The sequence below is a fragment of the Zootoca vivipara genome, chromosome 13 (assembly GCF_963506605.1).
Source record: "Zootoca vivipara chromosome 13, rZooViv1.1, whole genome shotgun sequence".
NCBI lineage: Eukaryota > Metazoa > Chordata > Lepidosauria > Squamata > Lacertidae > Zootoca > Zootoca vivipara.
Window position 1 is genome coordinate 37,417,103 of NC_083288.1, and position 24,021 is coordinate 37,441,123.

General features: G+C 46.3%; 2 protein-coding genes across 3 annotated transcripts in view; both read right to left on the reverse strand.

The window, feature by feature from the left end:
• Window positions 1-75: 75 nt before the first annotated feature.
• Window positions 76-12,306, reverse strand: ISOC2 (isochorismatase domain containing 2). 2 transcript variants are annotated; one of them, XM_035135959.2, is made up of 6 exons: window positions 12,222-12,306; window positions 6,249-6,387; window positions 4,035-4,247; window positions 2,893-2,963; window positions 2,677-2,794; window positions 76-181 (listed from the first exon to the last, which is right to left on the reverse strand). In XM_035135959.2, the coding sequence occupies exons 2-6, from the start codon at window positions 6,378-6,380 to the stop codon at window positions 101-103; spliced, it is 615 nt and encodes a 204-aa protein (XP_034991850.1). In that variant the 5' UTR covers window positions 6,381-6,387; window positions 12,222-12,306; the 3' UTR covers window positions 76-100. The 2 variants fall into 2 exon arrangements, with proteins under 2 accessions (XP_034991850.1, XP_034991851.1); XM_035135960.2 differs by lacking the exon at window positions 12,222-12,306 and adding an exon at window positions 11,351-11,467.
• Window positions 12,307-13,664: 1,358 nt separating this feature from the next.
• Window positions 13,665-24,021, reverse strand: part of LOC118094169 (myosin-10) — a gene marked incomplete in the record, with an annotated part of 62,472 nt that continues 52,115 nt past the window's right edge. Inside the window, 7 exon segments of the mRNA XM_060281647.1 lie at window positions 13,665-16,770; window positions 18,257-18,280; window positions 19,726-19,898; window positions 20,474-20,582; window positions 21,861-22,069; window positions 22,196-22,319; window positions 23,324-23,412. Of these exon segments, the coding sequence (XP_060137630.1) occupies window positions 16,584-16,770; window positions 18,257-18,280; window positions 19,726-19,898; window positions 20,474-20,582; window positions 21,861-22,069; window positions 22,196-22,319; window positions 23,324-23,412 (915 nt within the window).

A 24,021-nucleotide genomic window follows, 5' to 3' on the forward strand; every position in this document is an offset into this window, starting at 1 on the left:
ATTTTTATTTGCACATCTTGATTCCACTTCTCCTACCTACCCAATGTGTGGCAATGGCAGACCTAAGGAGTTGGAGATCTGGGTCAATGGAGCAGCTGGCCTAGCTGAAAAGGGGGCTTGGTTCTTTCAGGAGGGGGAGAAGGCCGCTGTCTGGGGCAGGGTCCTTAAGCATCTTCTGGATCTGAAAAGAGAGGAGGAGATACAGATGTGAAATCTTCCAGGGGCTACCAACTATGCTTTCTTTCAATGCAGAACCTTCTTCCGAGGCAGCCCCCCTGCCCCAGCCCCACAAATCTGGTTGCCTTCCAGAAGCTGTGACTCCAACTCCTATAAGCCCCAGTTGGTGTGGATGGTCAGGGATGATGGGAGTTGTAGTCCGGCAGGCTCCAGATTAGAGAAGGCCCTAAGAAGAAAGAAAACAAGGAAACACAGCAGTGGTGGGGGAGAAGCAATACATGCTCACCCCTCCTAAATAAGGCAGGCCTTGTCTGCCTATCTTCTCCATACCCTCATGGCATGGCAAGCTGCTGCCTCAGGACCGGGTCTTGCTCACAAAATCAGGGCTTGCCTGAGTTTGTTTCACAGCTTGTTGGCACAAGCACTGGGGTGGCACACTAATCCGGAACCCGTGGTCCTCCAAATATTGTTGGGCTCCAGCTCCTATCGTCTTTGATCGATGGGAGCCGGGCTGGTGTAGTGGTTAAGAGTGCCTGATGATGATGATGATCTGGAAGACCCAGGGTTCAAATCCTCACTCAGCCATGTAGCTCACTGGGTGACCTTGGGCAATCTCTGCCTCGCAAGCAGAAGGTCCCAGGTTCAGTACCAAAAGGCATCTCCAGGTAGGGCTGGCAGTGACCCCTGCCTGAAACCCTGAAGAGCTGCTGCCAGTCAGTGTGGACGATATGGAGTTAGATGGACCAATGGTGTGACTCGGTATAAGGCAGCTTCTTATGCTCCTTGCATGTTTATTGTGGGGATTAAATGAGATGGGGGGGGGGAGAATCATGTGCACCCCTTTGGATGTAAATAAATAAATGCAATAAACTAAATGTTCATGTTGGCTGGAGATGATGGGACGCTGTATTCTGGCAATGGGAAGCTGTATTCTGGCAACATCTGGAAGGCGACAGGCTCCTCTCTGTCTGCCTGCCTACTTTGTCTATCCATTATTTCCTCCCTGCATGGTTGAAATTGTAATGGTAAGCTCCTAAGTCAGGGAACTGTCCCTTTCCCCCTTGAAAACGATGATGACAGCAATTCAATACTATTAAAATTACTTACTACAGTCGTACCTTGGTTGTCGAAAGGAATAAATAATAAACATTATTTATTGTTACTCTCCTGAAATAACTCCTTCCTATATGCATGAGAAAAGCCTTGCAGAATATCTTGGGTCATCCATAGGCCACCTCTCTGGGACTGTGAACTCTGCCTCCCCTAAGGAAGCAACGCTTGCTCTTTCGAAAAGAAGCCTTGTGATTTATTGTGACATAAGCTTTCATGGTCTGGGGCCAAACCGTCATCAGATGCATGAAGTGTTATCTTCTTTCGATTGCTATTTCATTTATATTTCTCACACAAGTTTGAATATTGAGGGTGGGGGGGCAGGGAGGAACGGTGAGCAAATGGGCCAAAAGGCCACAGCTGCAGGAGTTATATTTCTATGCCAAAGCAGAGATCACTTGCCACAGCAGTAACTGGCAATAATATTCCTAGCTTTGCTGTGCTGATTTCTCCACCTGCAATGGGGAAAGAGAACCCTGGTCTCGACTAAGCCTTAAATGTATCAAATCAAACTTTCTGCTAATTCTGGAGCAGGAATTGTTCCTAGTTCTGCTCATGCTCTTGGGAATCACTTATTTAGGGAAGGGATAGGGAGCAGATGTAGGAAAGGAGGAGGAGGAGAGCCCCATATCTTGTCAGGGGCCCTATGTTTTTTTTCCAAACACTCTGCAGTTTCTGAATAAGTTAACCAATCGGAGTTTGGCAGGAGATGTGAGGGATTATTCAAAGCGATTGGCCTCTTTGGATTAGGGGGAGACAGAATTGCTACTCCTGTATTTTCAGCCCATCTCCTCCATAGGGAAGGAATTCTAGGCTTCTGCCAAACTGCACAGGTAACCATTGGGAGTCATTTATACATCATTGGGAGTTTGTGGGAGACCTCTTTGGTGGAGATAAACACGCTCTTTAACTGCAAACTCAACTGGTAAGGGGTGAAAGGCTTTGTAAGCAGAGATGTGAACCAGTCTTTTGCCTGCACACGCAGCCCCTTCACTTCTCCTGTTGGGTGAGCTGACAAACCAGGAACTCTTTCATTAACTACAACTTCCCATTTTGTCCAAAGTGGGGGGGGGGGAACTATGGTTAATACCTTTAGCACAAACCAGGATATTAAACCATGCCTTGAGACTCACTTAGTATCCTGTCTGGCTCAGAAACTGTTAAACCATTGTTTCCCCGATTCAGACGTAACAGGAAACTATAGCTAACTGGAAAAGTCCCTGATTTGCTTGCTCCCACGACAAAGGGAGGCACGAAGAAGTTATGTCTGCAAACATATGAGTCTTGTTCCTATTTCAGCTTACTGAGCAGAAGTATGATAACCCAAAGAAGCCCATATGGTAGGGGAGGGTGACAGGCTGAGGGGTGCAAAGGAGGCTGGGGAATTACCTCTCGGAAATAGGGGTGCGCAGCATCTCTGACCAGTTGCAGAATGAGCCCTTCGCTGGTGGTGAGGAAGGCACCGCTCTGGCGTAATCTGGACAAAGCCACAATCCTGTCCACCTGACTGGAATCCAGAGGGGGAAAAGAATACCTCATAAAGTATACAAGGCGGGAGGAAAAGAGCCCTTTCCTGCTACCCACTGGGATCATCCCACCAGTCACCTGCGGGAAGAGCAGGCATCCACCACCACGTGAACATCCAGGCCTCGCTCCATGAGGTCCAACGCTGTGCTCTGCACCCAAAGAGAAGACACTGTCATACTCAGGTCAACTGCTTGCCTCATTCTCACCATGCTGCCACCCATCCCATTTTCTTTTTCAGATTTCTTTTATTTCAAGGTTCAAAGTTACGTTTTATCACTCAACAGTTAAAATCCTTATTCTCTCATACTACCGTAACAACTTCCTGCTCACCCCCACCCTCGATGTTTATGATGACGATTACATACAATTGCATCTTAAAATTCCACCATACCCGGTTTCATCCCCTTTAACAGGTTTCTTAATATATTCTGCTATTTTTTCTTCTTAAAACTTCAAATCCCGCTCTGGACTTGGCATATGATTTTTTAATTTTTTTAAAAAAATAGACTAGAGAAAGTTTCCAGTCTTCCTTGAAAGATTCTAGATTTGTGTCCCTTATCAGAGATCACTCATCCATTATTGGTGGTGACCTTATTCATGTGTCACCCAGCTCTGAGGCTCCTCCTTAGACCAGGGATAGTCCATGCAGTGCCCTCCTGATGGGTTTTTTTTTCAGGCTCCAACTCACACCAGCCCGTCAGCATGGCCAATGGTCAGGGATGAGGGAGCTGTATCCCAGCACCACAGTTGTCCCTGTTGTTTTGTATTGTGTTTCTGTGGATTTCTACACTGCTTGGCATCCTAGTCAAGAAGGATGTTTTCCCTCCAGTTAGGAGCAAGGGAAATGCAACTGCCTTAATCCCTTCCTTTCCTTTCAACTGGAAGGAGGGGAGGAATACCAAGTTTTTTTCCCCTGGATTCCTAAGGATTTGAAAATATTTATTAAGGTCTGAAAGGGAGGAGGGAAACAGTGACACTATCTGGACAGGAAGAAGCGAACCCTGGTCTCAATCGATCCCTAAACAAACAGAATCAAACCTGCTGATAAATGGCCCCAGGCCTCTCTTCTGCCAGGCCTCTCTTCACTATTGGGATCCCCGATTTACTTATGGCAGGCACCGCTCAAAGACACAGGCCCATCTATCCTGAGGTCAGATCTTATGCCCTATCAATCAGTAACATCTGTATCCCCAAGAGGAAGAAGACCTTCAGCCTCATACCATGATGCAGGCCTGTGTCTCGATCCCACACAAAAGCACAGATTTCAAGTCGGGCACAGCTGCCATCTCCTTCTCCACCTCTGGGATAACCATGCTGAAGCAGGTCTTGGCATATTTCGGCAAGTCTTCAGCACCCAGCTCTGGCACCGTAGGGCCCAGGCCTTTGGGGTATTGTTCGGTCACTACCGCCCGGATTTCGAGAGCCTTGGCAACCTGCAGGGAGACGGGAGAGGCCGTTGGGAGGGTTAAAGCAGGACTCCTGGGTTCTCTGGGAAGGAAGTGGCCCTTCTCACAAGACAGTGTTAGTCGGTATTAGGCTGCCACCATGTGTCCACCCGTGTAACTGCAACTGGGTGTAGTGCTTTTATGGGTGGCAAATGCTGCAGCTTTGGAGGCCATATATATATATATACAGTGGTACCTCTACTTACGAATTTAATGCGTTCCGAACACATATTTGTAAGTCGAAAAAAATTGTAAGTCGAATCCCATAGGAATGCATTGGGAGAAAAAATTCGTAAGTAGAAGCAACCCTATCTAAAAATTCGTAAGTAGAAAAAATCCTATCTAAACCGCATCCAAGATGGCGGACGGAGCTCCATTCGTAAGTAGAAACATTCGTAAGTAGAGTTATTCATAAGTAGAGGTACCACTGTATATAGTAAATATGTTGATGGCAATGGTGCAAACACTTATTTTTCTTCTCCCTCACCGTGGTCTCTAATCAAACTGCAGCAAATGCTAAAGGTACTTGCTAAGCACCCAAACCAGCTCAGTTCTCAACACTGCTGCAACCGATACATAATAGGTTAGCTCAATTGGTTAGAGCATAGTATCATAGAATCATAGAATCGTAGAGTTGGAAGGGATCCCAAGAGTCATCTAATCAAACCGCTTGCAATGCAGGAACCTTAGCATGCTGCTGCAAACACCAAGGTTGTGAGTTTGATCCCCGTATGGGCCATCTGCATATTGCTGCATTTCAGGGGGATTGGACTAGGTGACTCTCAGGGTCCCTTCAAACTCTACAGTTCTTTGACACTGGTGCAGTTCCTGTAGGCACCTATGGGAGAGTGCCCATTAGAATAAGAACATTCTTCCTTCCAGCACAGAGAGCCATTTCAGAACTGGTCTTAAGAGGCCAAAAACTGATACATTATTGGGGTGGGAGGTCAAAGACGAACAGGTCACGGAGGTAATGATCAAGTGGGCTTTAGATATTGGGAAAACCATTAACTTAACAGCATGGGAAGAACTATGGAGAAAGAACTGGAAATTTACAGCCTATGAAGTATTGAGGGGAAACCTAATCAAGATGTTTTATAGATGGTACTTAACACCTACCAATATAGCTAAAATGTATAAGACAAAAACAAATCTGTGCTGGAGGTGTGGTAAAACAGAGGGGACACTTAAACATGTTTGGTGGACCTGTGAAAAAAATCAAAAACTTCTGGAACACAGTGTATAACGAGCTTAAAAAAATGTTTAAGTATAACTTTATGAAAAATACAGAAGCTTTTCTACTAGGGATAACTGACACAGGTATAGCAAGAGATCAGAAAATATTCCTCTATGCCTCAGGAGCGGCAAGGATCCTAATTGCTAAAAACTGGAAAAAAGAAAGTGCCAACAAAAAAAGAATGGCAAGATAAAATGTTAATATTGAACTGGCTAGATTAACAGAGGCAATTAGAGATCACACTAGACAAGAGTTTCAAAAAGCATGGGGAAAATGCAGAGAATACTTCACAAAACAGTGCCCTAAAATACATACCTGGACTTGTTTCAATTAATGTCTGCCAGAGACTTTGTGGAAATTTAAGTTATAATTGGGAAAATCTTAATAATTATTCTTAAAGGAAACAGTTTATAAGAAGTCAACAAGGAGGCCAGATACAGGATAAAGGAAGTCTTTTATTTGGTTGTTTGTATTGTTGTATGTTATACTCACTGTATGTTATGTTCATGATTAATGAGGGTGGATTTGTGTATTGGGGTGGGGGGGTTGTGTTATGTTGTAAATAAAATTCCAATAAAAATTATTTTTTAAAAAAGAGAGGCCAAAATCTTTCTTCCTTTTAATCGATGTTAGCCAACCTTGCCAATTAATAGAATTAACTGCCTTGCCTTGCCTTGCCTCCTCCCCTCCCCATCCACGTCCCTCACCTGTTTCTCAAAGCCCAGCAAGCCTCTTCACTACACAACTTTTACCTTTAGCATCCGAGCTGCCACAGATACAATCTGAGGGAAGTAGCTGATATTCGTCCGAAATTTCTCTTGCAAGTCACACAGGAAGAGGATGCTGGTTTTGGGGACCACTTTTCCGAGTCGAATCACTGACATTTTCAAGCTGAGAGACAGTAAAGGGGAAGAGCCTGGAAGTTACTTCTGGACATTTTGATATAAATATTTGCTTGTGTTTTAGGATTTTACATTTTACTCTGGTACCCTTTAGAGAAGATGGTCTCCCCACCCCCCTTTCCTTTTCGAAAGTAGGCTATGGGTCTAATAAGATCAGAAAATGTGTTTTGCATTTGCATGCCACTGGAAAATGTTTGTTGCCTTAATCTCAAGCAAACCTAATATACTGAATTTTGAGTGATCCTGCAGAGTAGAATGAAAAATGGCCAATTTTAGACTGGAGCGGTCTCCAAATATCTGAAGGGCCAACATGTAGAAAATAGAGCAGATGGAAGCTGCTTCCAGACAATTTGTTTATGGAGCATTGATCCAGGTTTCTTTGCAGGGAGGTTAGATGATATTGGCTATTTATTCAGCATTTCTTCCAATGCGCTTGCGGTGAGGTTACACAATGCTACATCAAGCAACTGTTATCCCAGACCCTCCAAGTGTCCCTATATTCCAGGGACAGTCCTGGATTTATAGAAACCTTCCTGGTTTCTGTTTTGATCCCAGAATGCCCCACTTTCCCTTAGGACGTCCTTATTTTCATCGGAGAAATGTCAGAGGGTAGGGAGTTATGCGATCCCCAAGCCAAGGTGATACAACCTTTAGAAGACGTCTGAAGGCAGCCCTGTGTAGGGAAGCTTTTTTATGTTTAAATATGTTTTTATATATTGTTGGAAGTTGCTCAGAGTGGCTGGGGCAACCTAGTCAGATGGGCAGTGTATAAATGACATGATGATGATGATGATGATGATGATGATGATGATGGAGTAAGATGTCCCTATTTTCAGTGGAGAAATGTTGGAAGGTATGTTGTCCTACATTTTCCAGTGCATTTCTCCATTGCTTTCCTTGTCACAAAACAATCCCATTTCAGTACTGGAAATACACAAAAATTGGGCAGATCCTTCCATCCCTAATCTACACACACACACAAACAAACACAAACACACATCAAATCAATAATTATATTCTACCTCCACTGCCATCTGAACACCCATTGCTGGGAATCGCAAGCAGGGAGAATTGCTGTCTTTCTGGTGGGTTTCCCAATTGTGGCAGCTGGCTGAACGCAAAGAATAAATTCCTACCCTTCCAAGTAGGGTAATTGGATGCAAAGGCTCTACCCCACCCCAATTTTTTGCAGTTGTGTGGAAGAGGGAACATTAGCAGATGTTCCTGCTTCAGAGAGAGGGGGGGGGAAGAAAGAAGGAATGACGAATCTGAGAGAAAAATGTGCTCATATGGCAGTTTTTAAAAACGTGCCTATTCTTCAAAATTATCGTATACGGTATTTTTTAAATGCTCAGTTAAGGTCTCCGTTTATCCACCTTTCATGGCATCTTCACATGGTGACGTAGCTTAAAGCCTGAGAGAAAGTGGGTCACTAAAGGCCAGCCAAATCGCCTCATAAATTAGCTATGTCCAAGCACTGCAATTTATGATCCCCCCCTCCAAAGCAGGAGGAGGGAGGTGGGTGCCCTCTGCTGGTCAAGAAAGGATAACCCATACTGTACAAGCTTCTCCTCTTGCCCACCCAGACAGGAAGCTGCCAAGGACCAGACACCAAGAGGAGGAAACGAAAGCTCTGCTCCAGCATATTTGCTGCTTGCGGTGTGGCTCACTCCTCGCACAAAACAGAGACTGTGTCCCAGAAGCCTTTGCAATATCAAACCTTGCCTTAGGTTGTGAAGAAGACACTGGGCACGAGAGCAGCCCTTTGGGCTTCCACAGACGGAAGATAAACCTTGGGTAACAATCCTTGACCCTATTATTTCTGCCTCAAGCCCTAGCTAACTGTTACCTGCCACCTAAGTAGGCCAATGCATGTTCATCAATGTGAACACTCCCCAGCAACACCCACCTCATGCTTACTCTACGCCACAAATGGAGAGCCTGGGACTCAGCTCCAGATTGCCGGACTTCAGCTCCCATCAGCCCCAGCCGGCATGGCCAACAGCCAAGAGTGATGGGAGTTGTAGTCCAGCAACACCTGGAAGGCTATAGGCTTCCCGTTGCTGTTTTATATGATTTCAGGGCCCCTGATCTTGGCTAGTGGCTGCCCACTGTGAACTCTCTCCAGTCCCTGACTTGCACCTTGAACCAGTAACAAAAACTCTGGAAGGCAGAGTGAAACTGTTGTCAAAAATGTATAATTTTCTGTTAGAATAGTATACTAAAGATGAAATGACTAAGGAGGTGATGATAAAATGGGCCAAAGATTTTGGGCATAATATTGAATATGACACGTGGTTGAAACTTTGGAATGAAACGATGAAATTTATTGCATGTACCGCCCTGAAAGAAAATGTCATGAAAATGATGTATAGATGGTATTTAACACCAGTAAAATTAGCTAAGATGTATCGGATGAGTAGTAAAGTATGCTGGAAATGTAAAGAGAAAGATGGACAATTTTATCATATGTGGCGGACATGCGAGACAGTAAAAATTTTTTGGGAAATCTTATATAATGAGTTGAAAAAGACATTTAATTACACTTTTACCAAAAAACCCGAAGCGTTCTTATTGGGACTAATGGGCGATGAGATTGCTAAGGGGGATCAGAGACTATTTATGTACAGTATGCCACAACCGCGGCGAGAACTTTACTAGCCCCAAAGTGGAAAATGCAGGATGTACCGACTAATGAGGAGTGACAAGACAAAAATGATGGACTATGCTGAACTGGCAAAGTTGACCTGTGGGATCCGAAACCAGGGAGAGACAAAGTTCCAGAGAGAATGGAGTAAATTCATTGACTATATGGAGAAAAACTGTACAAGTTTAAAGACACATGCAGGACTGAAATAAATCCTACGAAATTGGACTGAGTTTGCAAAAAAAAACTGCGAGGATAAGAGTGAAATAATAAAGCCGTATGGAGGGAGGGAGGGAAGTCACAGCTTGGCAGAGCAAAAGGAGATTAGATGAGGAATATATGATGTAATTAATAAGTTTTATTTTTGTGTATGTTTGTGTGTTTTGTGTTTTGATTATTTGGAAAATTGAATAAAAATTATTATTAAAAAAAAGAACCAGTAACAAAAACTCAAAAGGCTGCATAGAGGGCTCCAAGAGACCTCATCACGCAAACAATGTTTGCTTGTGGGAAACTGAGAATACAGAGTAACAGCCAATGTGCTAGTTGTCCAGCATTGTAGAAGTTGGGCTGGCTGGAGAAAATTTTGGGGGTGGGCATGAGGTAAGGGGCACACTGGATATGGGACATAAGAAAATTTTCACCGAAGTTCAAAGCTCTTTTTCCATTTATTTTTAAAAAGGAAGGATTGGCCTTTAGGTGCTCAGACACTGTTTTATGGCTGTTCTGCTATTTTAAGGTATTTGTTTTGGGATTTGGGGTGGGAATGTAATGTATTGCTTTTATTTCATAAGCTGCTTCAAACTTCAGGAAAACAGCATTATTGGGTTGTTCTTTTTATTTTTATTATGTATTTTGTGGTTTTATATCCTGATTTTATTCTGTGAACCGCCCTGAGACCCCCGCATATAGGGTGGTATATAAATTCTAATAAATAATAATAATAGACCATTTCAAATAAACATGATCCTCTTAGGCTAGTGCAAAAAATAATTTATAGCATAACTTTGGGGGTTAGTTGTAGTAGCTCAGCTTTTTTTTTCCTTTTCTCTTTTTAAAATCACCTCTAGAAGTAGAAAAACGGACCCTATGGGATGCCAGGCTTTATTTATTTCACCCTCCTAAAAGTGAATCACTTCTTTTGACTTCTCTTAAGATAAAAAGATACAAGCAGAGGAAAAACACAAAAGAACCTGCTTCCCTAACTCCAGGTGGTGGTGACCTGTTTTAGGGAAGTCTCTAGCCTTCATAACAATAAGTTACGAAGCAAAAGATGCAGGTTCTCATTGAAGTGATTTCTATGAGGTAAGCCAACCTGGTTGCTCCTGCATTTCTGTGTATTTAGCCAACAAAACAAGTCAGAGCTGTGACTGATGAGTTGTTTGGACACCAGGCAATAGGAATTTCCTGAGGTCCTGGAGAGCTGCTGTTTCCCCCCTTCCCGCTCGTGAACTTTTCCTGCTTCTGTCTCATTTTCTAGACCTTGGAATCTCTGTACTTTGTCCTTCCTTTTTTCCATAGCAACCAGGATGCATTTTACCTGTGGGTGGGTTCATCTGAGATAAGATACTCCCTGGAAGATATTTTCGGCACACCTTCTGCATGCAAGGCAGCTGTTCTACCACTGAGCTATGGCTGCCCAAGTTTTCCTCTTGTATCAGCTTCCCAATACAATAAGACCCACTTTTTGCCATTTTACTTCCAGGAACCCCTGCCATCTTGAGGAAGCATGCTTGAAGTCTTGGGGGAAGACTTTTGCAATTGCATTACTTTCAAGGAGGTTCACCTGCTGCCAGCATAAATGTCTTTGTTTTAGGCATTAATCCAAGGCTGTTTTTCTCCCAACACTATGATGAATTTTAGCCAGGTAGGTTTTTTTTTAAAGGTGCTGCCTTCAACTTTCATTGTAGCTTGGATTTCTGTTGTTTTATTGTTTCTTGATATGTTGTAAACTGGGGCCTTTTTCTTTTTTAATTGGAGGGGAACAAAGAAATGCCCCAAATAAAACAAAATTAGCATCCCTTTACACAGTGTAAAGTAGCAACACGTGTTCTTGCTGGGGTGGAGGAGTAGCTATTCCAAATTTGTTTTTAAACACGCATCCAGGATGGGTGACACCTGGCTTGAGAGCAGTACATGTGAAAAGGATCTAGGAGTCTTGGTAGACCACAAACTTGACATGAGTCAGCAGTGTGATGCAGCAGCTAAAAAAGCCAATGCAATTCTGGGTTGCATCAATAGGAGTATAGCATCTAGATCAAGGGAAGTAATAGTACCACTGTATTCTGCTCTGGTCAGACTTCACCTGGAGTACTGTGTCCAGTTCTGGGCACCACAGTTCAAGGATACTGACAAGCTGGAACGTGTCCAGAAGAGGGCAACCAAAATGGCCAAAGGCCTGGAAACGATGCCTTATGAGGAACGGCTTAGGGAGCTGGGTATGTTTAGCCTGGATAAGAGAAGGTTAAGGGGTGATATGATAGCCATGTTCAAATATATAAAAGGATGTCATATAGAGGAGGGAGAAAGGTTGTTTTCTGCTGCTCCACAGAAGCGGACACGGAGCAATGGATTCAAACTGCAAGAAAGAAGATTCCACCTAAACATTAGGAAGAACTTCCTGACAGTAAGAGCTGTTCGGCAGTGGAATTTGCTACCAAGGAGTGTGGTGGAGTCTCCTTCGGAGGTCTTTAAGCAGAGGCTTGACAGGCATATGTCAAGAATGCTTTGATGGCGTTTCCTGCTCGGCAGGGGGTTGGACTGGATGGCCCTTGTGGTCTCTTCCAACTCTACGATTCTATCCTTCTTTTACCACAGAAAGTGGCTCTTTTACCTCAAAAAGCGAGGTTTGGGGAGCAAGGTCTCCAAATCTGACAAGTTTACTGCTTAGTAAACCTTGCTGACTTCAGTGGGTCTTACCCCTAGATAAATGTGCCTGGAATTTCAGCTATAAGGGTTGGAAAGCGACATGGCAGCTCGCAGCTCGGGCCGTTCACACAATCCCGTGCAAGGGGTGAGAGATACAGACCCTCCTCAGTCTCCAGCCACCGTTTCACACGAACGTTTACAAGGCAGAAACATGGCGGCTGCGAACACGGGTCAGGCCCGTCAAGAGTCCCGCACCCATTAGGCCCCCTTTCTCAGGCGCCCATACAACGCTTTCCCCCGGGACTCACCTCCTCTGATCTCCAATTGCGACACTTCGAGGTGCCAGCCAATCAGAAGTGGGATCTGTAACCCTCGGAGCCCCGCCTATAGAACAGCTGCGAGCCAATGGCCTGACGCGGGCCGAAGGGATGTTTCGGCGTCCCGGAAGCCTTTTCCCCCCTTCCAGCCAATGGCGTCGCTCCTTCTCGCGTTCCACGCGCGGCCAAAATGCAACTCGGCGTTCCAAAGTCCCGAATTAAGAGCTGCATTAAGAGCACGTGCATCTCCTCCTTTGGGAATTGGCGAGTGTTTTGTTTCTTAAAAGGTGCTGGGGCTCGTGCGCCGTTAGAAGCTCAGCAACCCACCCGTTTCCAGGGACTGACTGCAGTTATTCTGCACATGCTCCCGGATGTTGCGGGACTCCCATCAGCACCAGCAGCACAGTCAATGGTTACGGGTCGTGTTTTTTTTAAGGGGGGGGACAAGACTTAGTTGGGGGGCAGAACCGACGTGATTGGTCAGCTAGTTCAGTATTTCTATTGTTTTACTTGATCTAGCGGGGCAGCTGCCCCCCCCCCGGCTACGCCCATACACAGATCACTCATTTCTGGGTTACTGTGGGATCACGACTGACAGGGGACACCGCTGTAAACAATAATGAGCTAGATGGCTCTGACTTATACTGAGTCAGTTTCTATGTTCCTATGATGTTTGGTCAGAGAGAGCAGGGCATTTATTTCCTGGCTTGTCACTCAGTTTAACTAATTCTCCATTTAAAATGAGAGCCAAATCAACCCTAGCTGAAAAGGGAGCAGTGAGCAACCATTAGATCTCCCAAAATTAACGCAAACAGCAAATAGCTGCTGGTTGAGGATATACCCTGAAATGGTAGGGAGTGGGTTCGTTTGTGAAATAATTCTGGTCCCTGCGAACGATGGAGATGGAGCTGCCAGGGGTCAAGTCCACTGTTGCAGCCTGGCATGTTTTTGAAATGGCCAGGGGGACAGAGACCAGCACAAAAGGCGGTTGGACTGGGTGACCCTTGGGGGTTCCTTCCAACTCTATGATTCTGTGAATGTGGCCCATGGTCTCTGAAGCTCAGTTTTTGGCGCACACAGTTAAAAGGATCCAGTGATGTGAAATACTGTACTCTCTCAACCCAAGTTCCCTGGAGAGATGCCAAAAGACTACCGGTAGATAGAATCTGACCTGCTGTACAAAAACACACCACAATTACCACTTCCCCACCCCTGCCGCCAGGCTTGGCTGTCTGGCAACCCAGACACTACAGGAATGGGCAGCCGACTGTATTTGCACAGTTGAAAGTTACCCCCAGAAATACACAGCTCCAGAATTCCACCCTTGTGGTCAAGATCTTTGGCAATATGTAGCAGCGTGGCATCAACAACCCCCCCCCCCAAAAAAAATTATTTTAACAAAAACAAATAATATTTCACACAGAAGACTGGTAATTCGAGATGAACTTTTAATAGAAGACATACTTTTTCTTAAAAAGTATTCTTTTTTTTCTCTTTCTTTTTTTTAACAAAAAAGGAGCAGGATAATTGCTATGGCCCTTTACATCAGGATAAGAAACTCCAAACAGATCCAAGTCAGCAATGGTAGGGTGGGGAGAAGGGGGGGGGGCAAAAAGATTTAAAATAAAATAAAAAATGCAAACCCCCTGGGTTTGAGAAAACAACAAAATCAAGTCGCTTGGAATAAAATGCTTTTGTTAGAAACAAATAATAATACAGAATTAGAACAAATTAAGACAAGAAACCACCATGCAAAAAAAATATATTCATATATATATATATTTAGAAAGACAGCCCCCACCCCACCCCCAGTGCCAGTTCCTGGAGCCTTAGGACCAGGCACAAGTGGATGTTTATATTTTGAGTCCAAGTGAGGATTTGCAAACCCTTCATTTTGAACTCCTTAACAAGGCAGGCATGGGGAACCTTTGCCCTCCCCTCCAGATGTTGCTTAAGTAAAACTTCCAGGAATGATGGGAAATGTAGTATATCAACATCTGGAGGGTGCTAAAGGTTCTCCACACATCTTAGGTGCAGGAACAAGCTGTATTATTATTTTTTTGGTCTCACTCTGCCCATCTGCTATATAAGGTGCACAATGGATCTATTCCAAAGTAATGGATGTAAATTGTTGGCATCCGTCTGCCTCGGGAGACAATGGGGAACACCTTTGGGGGTGAAGTCAATCTGCTGGAAGGTTATAGCGCCCAAATGTAAAACCCTTTGCATATACTTAAAAGTGCTTTATATTACTAAGCTTGAAACCCTACGGGCACTTACCTGGGAGTAATACCCCTTGAACACAGTGGGCCTTGCTTCTGAGTAGACATGCATAGAATCAGGTTGCACCTTCTCACATTTGGGGCAAACCGGCAAAAGACAGCTCATTGTCAGAGCCTTGCCCAACTGAATAAGGGGAGGAGCTCCTTTGTGCACCATTGCTAAGGAATTAAACTAAAGTGAGCAAAAAAAGAAAAGAGCCCCTTTATAATTGCCTGTTGCACCTTGAGATGAGGACTGCTTCACACGCTATCTGTATGTTCATACGTGGAAGCGGTCAAAACTCCGATTTGCAACCGTGGCAACCAATGCTCGTGCACTTTTCAGGCATGGCTGTGTATGAACTGGCCCTGCGTAGTGGTGATAAGCAGTGCCAAGACTTCCGAGAGAGAGAAAAGCCAAGTTGTTGCTCCTAAAACAGGTGAAGGTGAGCGAGGATCAGAATTCATTGCAAACCAGTGAACCTGCTTGTGAACCCAGGTTCACAGACGCACCCAGTAGGATTTGGGGGTAGATGACCCCCCCTCCCCCCCAAATACCAAAAGCATATCCTGGTGTTTCAGCAAAAGAGGAATGAGGACAGTTTGGAAGCAGCTGCTTGTTACTGTTAGCACTTTCTTCATTCTTTGTGCTAACCCACAGCTTCTGCACCAGAGTTCAAATCCCTTAAGTAAATCAATATGATTTCTGCATGTAGGCATATTTTGCATTGTTAACTCAACTACCTGTCTCAAGCATCTGGGGTATAAGAATAGTAAGAATTATCAGGTGCAAAAGCAAAGGCAAGCCAGTAGCTAAGAGGGCACAAATGCAGCCGCCTCTGAACACCAGAGGTTTCTGGAAGTTTTTGAATGTCTATCCACAACTCACACAAGGACCAGCAACTTGGCTTGTTCTTTCCCCCTCTATTGGATTGGAGGAAGGAAAAAAAGAGGGAATGCAGAGAGTCCTCAGAACTCAAATTCTGTGCATGGTACATAGCAGAATTACACACACACGTGCAATCAGGCAAGATGAAACTGGCCAGCTTGCCTGACTGCACAGAATTTGAGTTCTGGCCAGCTTGTGGCCTGTCTTTGCTATTGAATCTACAGGGTTTGCAAATCCTGGCTTCCTCACATAACTCATCACCACAGCAGGTTTAGGGATGGTGGCAAGAGGAGGAGGAGGAGATCAAAGTGCTCTTGGCTGCTGACAATGATATGCAGAGAGGGCGAGATCCAGATCCCAGTCCAAAACGAGAGAAGGCAGGCTGAGATGAATGGTTTCCAGTTCATTACGCATCTTCCTTTGCCCATAGTCTGGGCAGGTGGGAGGTCCAGAGAGTAAAGTGTGCTGGAGAGAAGCCGCCTTCCAGAGATGATAAAAAAAATCTCCACGTGTATCCTTCATGTGAAGGCATCCAAAGGACTCCTACAGCTCCCCCCATCACCCCCCTGGGAAGACGGGAAATGGGAAGGCAAGGAGAGGAGACCCGACACAGCTGCCCCTCAGCGCTGAGAGCAAAGGGTCTCCCTGCAAGAAAGCAGCTGTCTCCAACCAGGGCTTGGATGAAACCCAAGAAGCAGAGCTGCATCGCTTGAGAGGGCCATCCCTTCCCCACCCCAGTCTGTGTACATTTGCCACTTTGATGCCCGACCTTTGATATGTATATTTCTCCTTAGTAGTGGGCAAGGAGTTCTTTATATATAACAGTACTAGAGCTGGGAGGAGAGAAGAGAAAGAAGACACTTGGATGGGGGGAGGGAGAGAAGGTGCAGGAAAAGCAATGGCTATTTGAGAGTTGGATTTCCCATTTTCTTTTTAAAGGGATATAGTTAAGATCCTGACCCCCGAAACTCCCTCCTCCCAGATTTCCCACCCCTCAGGGGTGGTTGATATTAAAGTGCAGCCTGATAGGAGAGCTGGGAGACCCTTGAAAGAGAAGCCGGAGGGTGGGGGCAAGTGTAGGGAGGGGGTTCCTTTTTTGTGTGTGTATACATGTCAGACAGTGTAGCAAGGTTGGGGTTCCTACTCCCCGTCCCTGGTCTTGAGACCCACCCCCCCACCCCCTTGGGTTCTGAAATCCCTGCCTCATTCAGTCTGGGCTGGCTCCGCAGGGGGTGCCGGCTGCTGCCCCTGAGAGGGCGTCAGGGGCATGGGAGGCTGGTGGTTTGCAGACGGAGAGTCGCTCTCCGGGTCTTCGGTCTCCTCGTCTGAGACGCCATCGAGGCGGAACACCTGCCGCACGGTTCGGGTGGTGAAGCTCAGAGGGGTGCGTCTGCGATGAAGAGGGAAAAGCGAATCCGTATTGGCACCGCAGCGGGCATTTGAGTATCAACTCCCACCCCCACCCCACAAAAGCTAGCCATGCTCCCAGGTGCTCAACTCCCTAAGCTGGGATTGGCAAATGCCCTAGTGCAGGCACTGAGAGATGTTATTGGGCTGCCAAGCACCATCAGGCCCAGCCGGCATGGCCAATGGTCAGGGATTATGGGAGCTGCAGCCCAAACAACATCAGGAGGGCCACTGCCCCCTATTCCTGTTCTGGCGCAACTCAAGCTTCTCCCCTCCAGCAAACATTTCTATGGCCACACTGCCTAGTGGCCTTCCAGAAACCGGGAGCCTCTCCTGATCCCTGTTTATTTTGCTCCTGGTAAGCCTGCAGAAGTGGCAAGCTCCTTGCCTAGTACACACACTCCCAATGCTGCCCCGATTGGCCCACTGAAATCTGTGCCAAAGCTGCCACTCAGAATGGTCCATGCTGAGCTTGCGCCGTAGAGATGCAAGGGACAGGGCAACAGTTTCACCACTGCCTGCGTCCCCGGAGCATCCTTGCTAAGAAACGGCGGCGCTTCCCTTTGGGGCAAGCGCAAGTGTGCTTGGATTCTGCCGAGAGGCTTTCTAAATTATCTACTGGCATCAGCACCACCTGCTAAATGCTGCCCAGGACATCGAGTGAGCCTACCGAGATTACAACAAGCACACCTTGCCTACAGAGCATGAAGCAGACAGGAAGAGAGAAGCACCAGCCTTACTGGGGGCTTTTTCCTGTCCCCCCTCTTCCTGGGACGGGGGCAGCTGGAAGCTCACGTCCATAGCAAGCACCTTCACAGTAGAAGCACTCCCCTGCCCACACCCCCTCCAGCTAAAAGTGCTCCCTTAACTGAGAGTCAAAAGTTGCCAGGGATGTCAGCAAGCACTCCTGCCCTCCTCTCTATAGCAGCCATCAGGGCAGAAACAGGCATGGCAGGGCGAGATCCAGGGTCAGATTTCCCAACAACAACTGAGAGAGCTGGTGCTCAGCTCTTCCCTGTTTTACAGCTCCCCCCCTCCTCCTGCTCACAACATGCTATTAAGTATTGCTGGAGGGGTGGGCAAAAAGGCAGTTATGGCCACATCACACACACAAAAATCAAATGTCAAGAGTAGGACGCACACTGCACATTTAAAGCACATTGCTTCTCCACAACGAATCCTGGGGACTCTAGTTTGCTCTCAGACGAGCTACAATTCCCAGCAGTCTTTTTTTTTTTAACACCCTACAGTTCCCAGGATTCTTTGGAGGGGGGGAGTGACATGGTGTGTGCACAGCAGAAGGGAGGAAATCAGAATGCGGATCTCCCAAGTCAAATCTGTTCCAGCCTTTAACCAGGAGAGGGGAAGCCAGGAGCTTCTGTGCGGCAACTGCACATGCGTGGGCACACACACACACACACTCCGAAACTGCACAGCACACACATGCAGAAAGGGGAGTGAGAACGTACTTCCGCTCCCGGCGCTCTAACTTGCTGTTGGGCCGAGAAAAAGATGGGATGTAAACAGAGACAAAGAAAAAAAGGAAAGAGAGAGGTGCAAGCATGAACGGATGATCTGGAAAGAACTACACATGGAAAGAGACGGGAAAGTTTCAGAAAAAGGTATAAACAGGATGGGGAAGCGAGTTGGGTTCCCTAGGTTCCCGTGGTGAAGAACCGGGGACTAATTGGGATTTGTGCTTGGAAACACAACTGTAATGAGGGGGCTGAAAATGCTGAGATATTGGGAAGTGAAGGCTGCAAGACTGTAGCTTCCGGGTTCTCTATCTACCGCTGCTTTGGAATGGGGTTCTGAGTCCGCCCCCCCAAGAGGGAGGTGGTACTGAAACCTGTGCTGTCTCTGCAAAGCAGAAAAAAGGATTTCACCTAATTGATTTAACATTATTTAAAACAAGTATAAAACCTGGCCTACAGGAAATCAAATATCCAGGCCACTGTCTGGCTCCAGTTCCCCACCTCTTGTGCCAGGGAGCAGCAGAAGGAGCCTGCCTGCGGAGTGGAGCGAGTGAGGCCTGAACCGTTTAAAATAACTGCATGTTTTTCTAGTGCAGGCATATTCTAAAGGTTCTAGTTATCCAGTGTGGATCTGTTTTGTGTGGGCGTGTAGGGGAGACTTTCTGCATTGGTTTTCTCATCTAATTTCCAAGGCAACCTATGCTGAGATGCCAAGGGATGGAACAATGCACTGGGCACCCCCACAGAGACAATCGTGGCCAACAGCAGATTCTCATTTTCCCAGGCTGTGTGAGTGCCACTCTAGCCATTCTGTCTCTCTATGGTCATGACTGGGATAAACATTTACCTGAAGCCAGGGCTGCCATATGTCCAGAATTTCCTGGGCATAGCCGGTATTCAGCCCTTGCAAACAGTATCTGGGCAGAAAAATCGCTGAAATGTTTGGGAGAATCTGGACATTCTCTGTATCGGCAATGTAGGTTTTGGCAAATTTCACTTTTTGAAATGTGGCAACCCTACCTGAAGCTATTTTCCGTAGCATATTTAGCATCATGTTTAATCCAGGTCTAGGGATTATGGATATATGAACAGAAAAAGAAAGAGAGACAAAAAGGGGAGCGTCTAAGGGCATGGGGGACAGGAAGACATGGGGGACATACAAGGCCAGGGCAATCTACCCTCAACTAGCTGTGTTGAGGGCCCTATATTGAGATCACAGCATCTGCAGAAGGTCTCAAATTCAATCCCGGACATCCCCAGATGGCCTGAAACCCTGGAGAGGCACATCCCACCAGTGAAGGCAATGATGAGCAAGATGGGCCATTGGTCTAAGGCCTCCTACATTCCTAGGGCTAGGAACTAGTCACAAGGCACAGGGTGGAGGGTCTGAATCTTGAAGACATGTCCGGCACCCGGATTCCACCTGGGCCAAGCCACCGCTCGTCCATAATAACCTTGCTCACCTGAGACGATTCCGTAGGCTGGTCACCTCGCGGTTCATGGACTCTGCTGACTCGGTGACGTCTTCGAGTTCGCGCTGCATGCGGCGGCGGCTGGCGTTGGCCCGCGAGGCCTCCTCTTCCGCCTCTTCGAGCTGCCGCTTGAGTTGTTTTAGCCGCAGGTGGCTCTTTTCAACCTGCCAGAAAACAGAGAGGGTGAGGTCTAAGGTGAGCAGAAAACTGGATCCTCAAGGCAAGCAAATCTTCCAGGCAGCTCAACGTGTGTTAAACTCAATACGGCTACTGAGCCACCATCTCACCTGCCTGTTTTTCTGACTTAATCAAACAAAGTCACTGAGGTCAAGATGCAGGACGTGGGGGGAAGTGTTTTAAATACTGTGTGGCTGCTTAATTTCTAAATGTTTATTTTTAGGGAACTAATTTTTTTTTTGCCTTCAAAGGAAGGAAGATTTTTTGAAAAGGAAGAAAAACAAAGGCTAAATAAAACAGTATGCATCTGAAAAATAGGTCCGTGCAGAGCAGCCTAAAAATCTAGTGCAAAGGAAAAAGATGGCAGGGTTCAAGCGTGCCCTGAAGTTGCAAGCCTTGCCCTGGAAAACTTATAAATGGTGAGGGCAGGTGTTTGGCTCATGCTCAGAGGTTTCATTGACTATTTCTTCAACCTTTCTGAAAGATGAGTCCCAAGCACTGAAAATATGCCCCAGGGCTCAAAATGAGGGGTGAGTGGGGGACACAGACGTCTTGGCCATACCTGATCTTTGTACTGATCTGCGTTCCTCCTCTCTTCATCCACTTGCAGAATCACCTCCTTGAGTTTCTTCTCTGCCCTCCGCACAAGTTTCCCTGATAGAATCCTCTCCCTTAAAAAAACCCAGAAAATATAGAAAGGAATCAGGGTGGGTGGGGGTGGGAAAGAGTTATTATTTAGCCTGGGGGTGTTCCTGGACCCAGCATTGCTTAGGGGGAAGCTGGGGTGCCTTTATCTAGGTTAGGCTATTTCCCCAGCTGTATCCATTCCTGGGGAGATTAGATATGATGACACGTTCCTTAGGGCTGTTCTACATGCCAACATCTGCTCATTCTTTTTGATAAGCATGCTCAAAGTGGCCACCTCTATTTTGAAGAAATTAATTCTTAATGTTTATTTGTCCATTCCCACTGCAAATTCACTCATGGTCCTAGTCTTCACTATAAGAGTTTTCCCCATAGCTCTCCCTGCAACATAGCTAGCAAGATAAAGAAAGATATGCAGTTTGTGCAAATCAGAGAATTTATTTTATTTTTTTAATGGAAAATGTGGAGGAGAGCCCTAATTAATGGCCTGGGAACCTCTGATGTTGCCCCACCCCTAGAAATAAGCAGGGTGAAATTTTATTCAGTAAACTAGGTGGGAGAATACTGGAAGTCCATGTGAGAGCAGTATATATGCACGATACATTTTGTGTGTGTATTAACACTACACTTTTATTCCATCCTTCTTTCAAAGAGGTCAAGGTGTTGTTATATGTGGTGTTCCCCCAACCTTATCCTTACAGCAACCCTTGAGCTGAGTCACATTAGCTGACTTGGCAAGCTTTGCAGTCAGGTGGAGATTTGAACCCGGGACACATCAATGCAGGCCATGTTAGAAGAGACACCAGGAGATCTCCCACTCGTTTTTTTGTCTTGTTTGTTATTCAATGGGGCTGCAGGAGAGTGGTGCTGAACAAAGGGGGAGTTTAAAACACCCCCTTTCGTGCTGTTTATCCAGCCTAAATCTATTTAGTGTCAGTCTGGTTTAACAGTTAAAAGACTAGGACTGGGAGACCAGGGTTCAAATCCCCCATGGAGCTCGCTGCCTCTTAGCCTAACCTACCTCACAGGGTTGTTATGGGGATGAAATGAGGAGCGGAGAACCATGTACACCACCTGGAGTGTATATCAAGGTGATATATAAATGTAATAAATAAATGAACAATAAATGTGTCCAATCTAAAGCTGTTTGTCATAAGGTGGGGGGGGGAAGGAGCATACAGGCTCCTTGTCTCATTTTGCACTCTGTCCAGCGCTCTAACCACTCAGGACCACACCAGCTCAAAGCACTGGGTGTGCGGATGTTTGTGTGGGTGTATTGGCCACCTTGGCTCCCAGGGCTCTACCTGGACTCCTGCTCCAACTGCTCCTCCAACTGGGCCACCTTGGACTCCAGGGTTGCGATGGCCATCTTGTACTTCGACTTGACGGAGGAGTCCATCTCTCCCAGCTTGGCCCTCAGGTCTTTGTTCTGGCGCTCCAGCTGCTGCCGGGCGTTCTCGGCCTTCTGCGAGAAGCTGCGCTCCGCTGCCAGCTCCGTGGTGAGCGTTTCCACCTGCAGAAGAGGACACGGGAGATGGGATGTGTGCATGTGTGTCAGGAGGAGGTTCCAGAGCCACGGGGCCAGGGAGCACAGGCCGTAAGAGAGCCTGCTCCCAAAAAAGGGGAGGTGGGGACTCACCTGCATGCTGAGCTTGCGGTATCGGTCGTTCATGAGCTCCATGTTGCTTTGCTCCTCATCCAGCTCTTCCTCCAGCTGACCGATCCTGGCCTCGAGGTGGCGCTTTTCATCCAGAAGAGCAGACCTGAGGGGACGTAATTTGGGGGGGGGTGAGGGCCATGGCGCAGCAGTTGACCAGAGAAAAGTCTCTGGAGGGAAGCCCACCCAAGGAACATCCCGCCAGTTAGGTTAGAGCCTTTAGCACCACTGAGGCACTGCTTTTCTGCAATCAGGTGGAAGCAAAATTAAAATGGGCTTCAGCCAGGCATGGCCAAACTTGGCCCTCCAGCTGTTTTGGGACTACAGTTCCCATCTCCCTGACCACTGGTCCTGTTAGCTAGGGATGATGGGAGTTGTAGTCCCAAAACAGCTGGAGGGTCAAGTTTGGCCATGCCTGTTCTAATCACTTCCTGTTCAACATGGCACTGGCGGTGTTACCTGATGAACCAACCATTAATTGATTCTTAATCAGTTCCTTCCTCTGGGTGGGGGGGGGGAGAACCTTCAATAACTAATGTGTGCTCCTTGCTCCCTGCCTCCATTTTATAGAAAACACTGCTGTTTTACTTAAAAACTGAAAAGGGGAAATTGCTTATTGAGGTCCCTTCTTCAAAGGCAGTTTTGGCACACTAGCCCTGGAAAATCTCAGTAATATTTTGCTTATCCACACTGGACATGGCGCCACCACTGCGTTATAAAATTGAAAAAACTTGCAACAGGTCATGGCTGAAAATAAAGGACATGAGTACAACACAGAAAAAAACACCAGGTGCAATCATTTGTCAACCGTGTCATCTGAATTCTCTGTACAAAGCGAGTGAACAAACCATGGCAATTCCAGATTAAAAGGCAAGCCTAGAAGAGGCAGCTCTGATCCAGATTAACTGCTCCTAGAGCAACCTTCGAAAGCTAACCATTACGTCTACACTGGCTGCTTGCTGAGCATATTAAGTGCCTTAACTAAGCAGTCCCTTGGCCCAAATAGCTCCTTACTGCTCCCATTCACACAAAACACCATCATCCGTTGTGCATGCTCAATAGAATCAAAGGAGCATGGGGAATGGGCTGGAAGGCCCCCCGCCCACTTACTTGCCGCTGTTCCCATTGGCCAGCTCATCCGCCAGGTCGTCCCGCTCCTGTTGCGCCTGCCTCTTGGCTCGCTCCGATGCTGCCAGTTCCTGCAAGTGATGGGAAAAGTTCAGCAGAAGGCAGGCTGGACGTGGATGGGGAGGAGGAACAGGTCAAAACAGTAAAGAGGGTATCCTTCCCATTGCCCACTGATTAAAAAACAGCAGCATTTCCTACTTTCAGAAGACATCTGAAGGTAGCCCTTTTTAGGGAAGCTTTTAATGTTTGACGCACTAGTGTATTTTAATATTTTGTTGGAAGCCACCCAGAGTGGCTGGGGAAACCCAGCTAGATGGGCGGGGTATAAATAAAGAAATATAATAATAATAATAATAATAATAATAATAATAATAATAATAATAATATAAAAAACAACAACAATAATAATATAACAATTATAATAATAATATCCATTCTCCTGGAATAGGCTCAAGCTGTGTGTGTGTGTGTGTGTGTGTGTGTGTGTGTGTGTCTGTCTGTCTGTCTGTCTGTCTGTCTGTCTGTCTGTCTATATTGATCTATTACACACACAATAGATCAATATAGACAGACAGACACACACAGACAGAGACACACACACACACACGTTCTCACTGGTACAGAAGAATGGCAGCCATTCTGTGCTGACACTCCTGGCACTTTTATCAATTTAAGAGCCC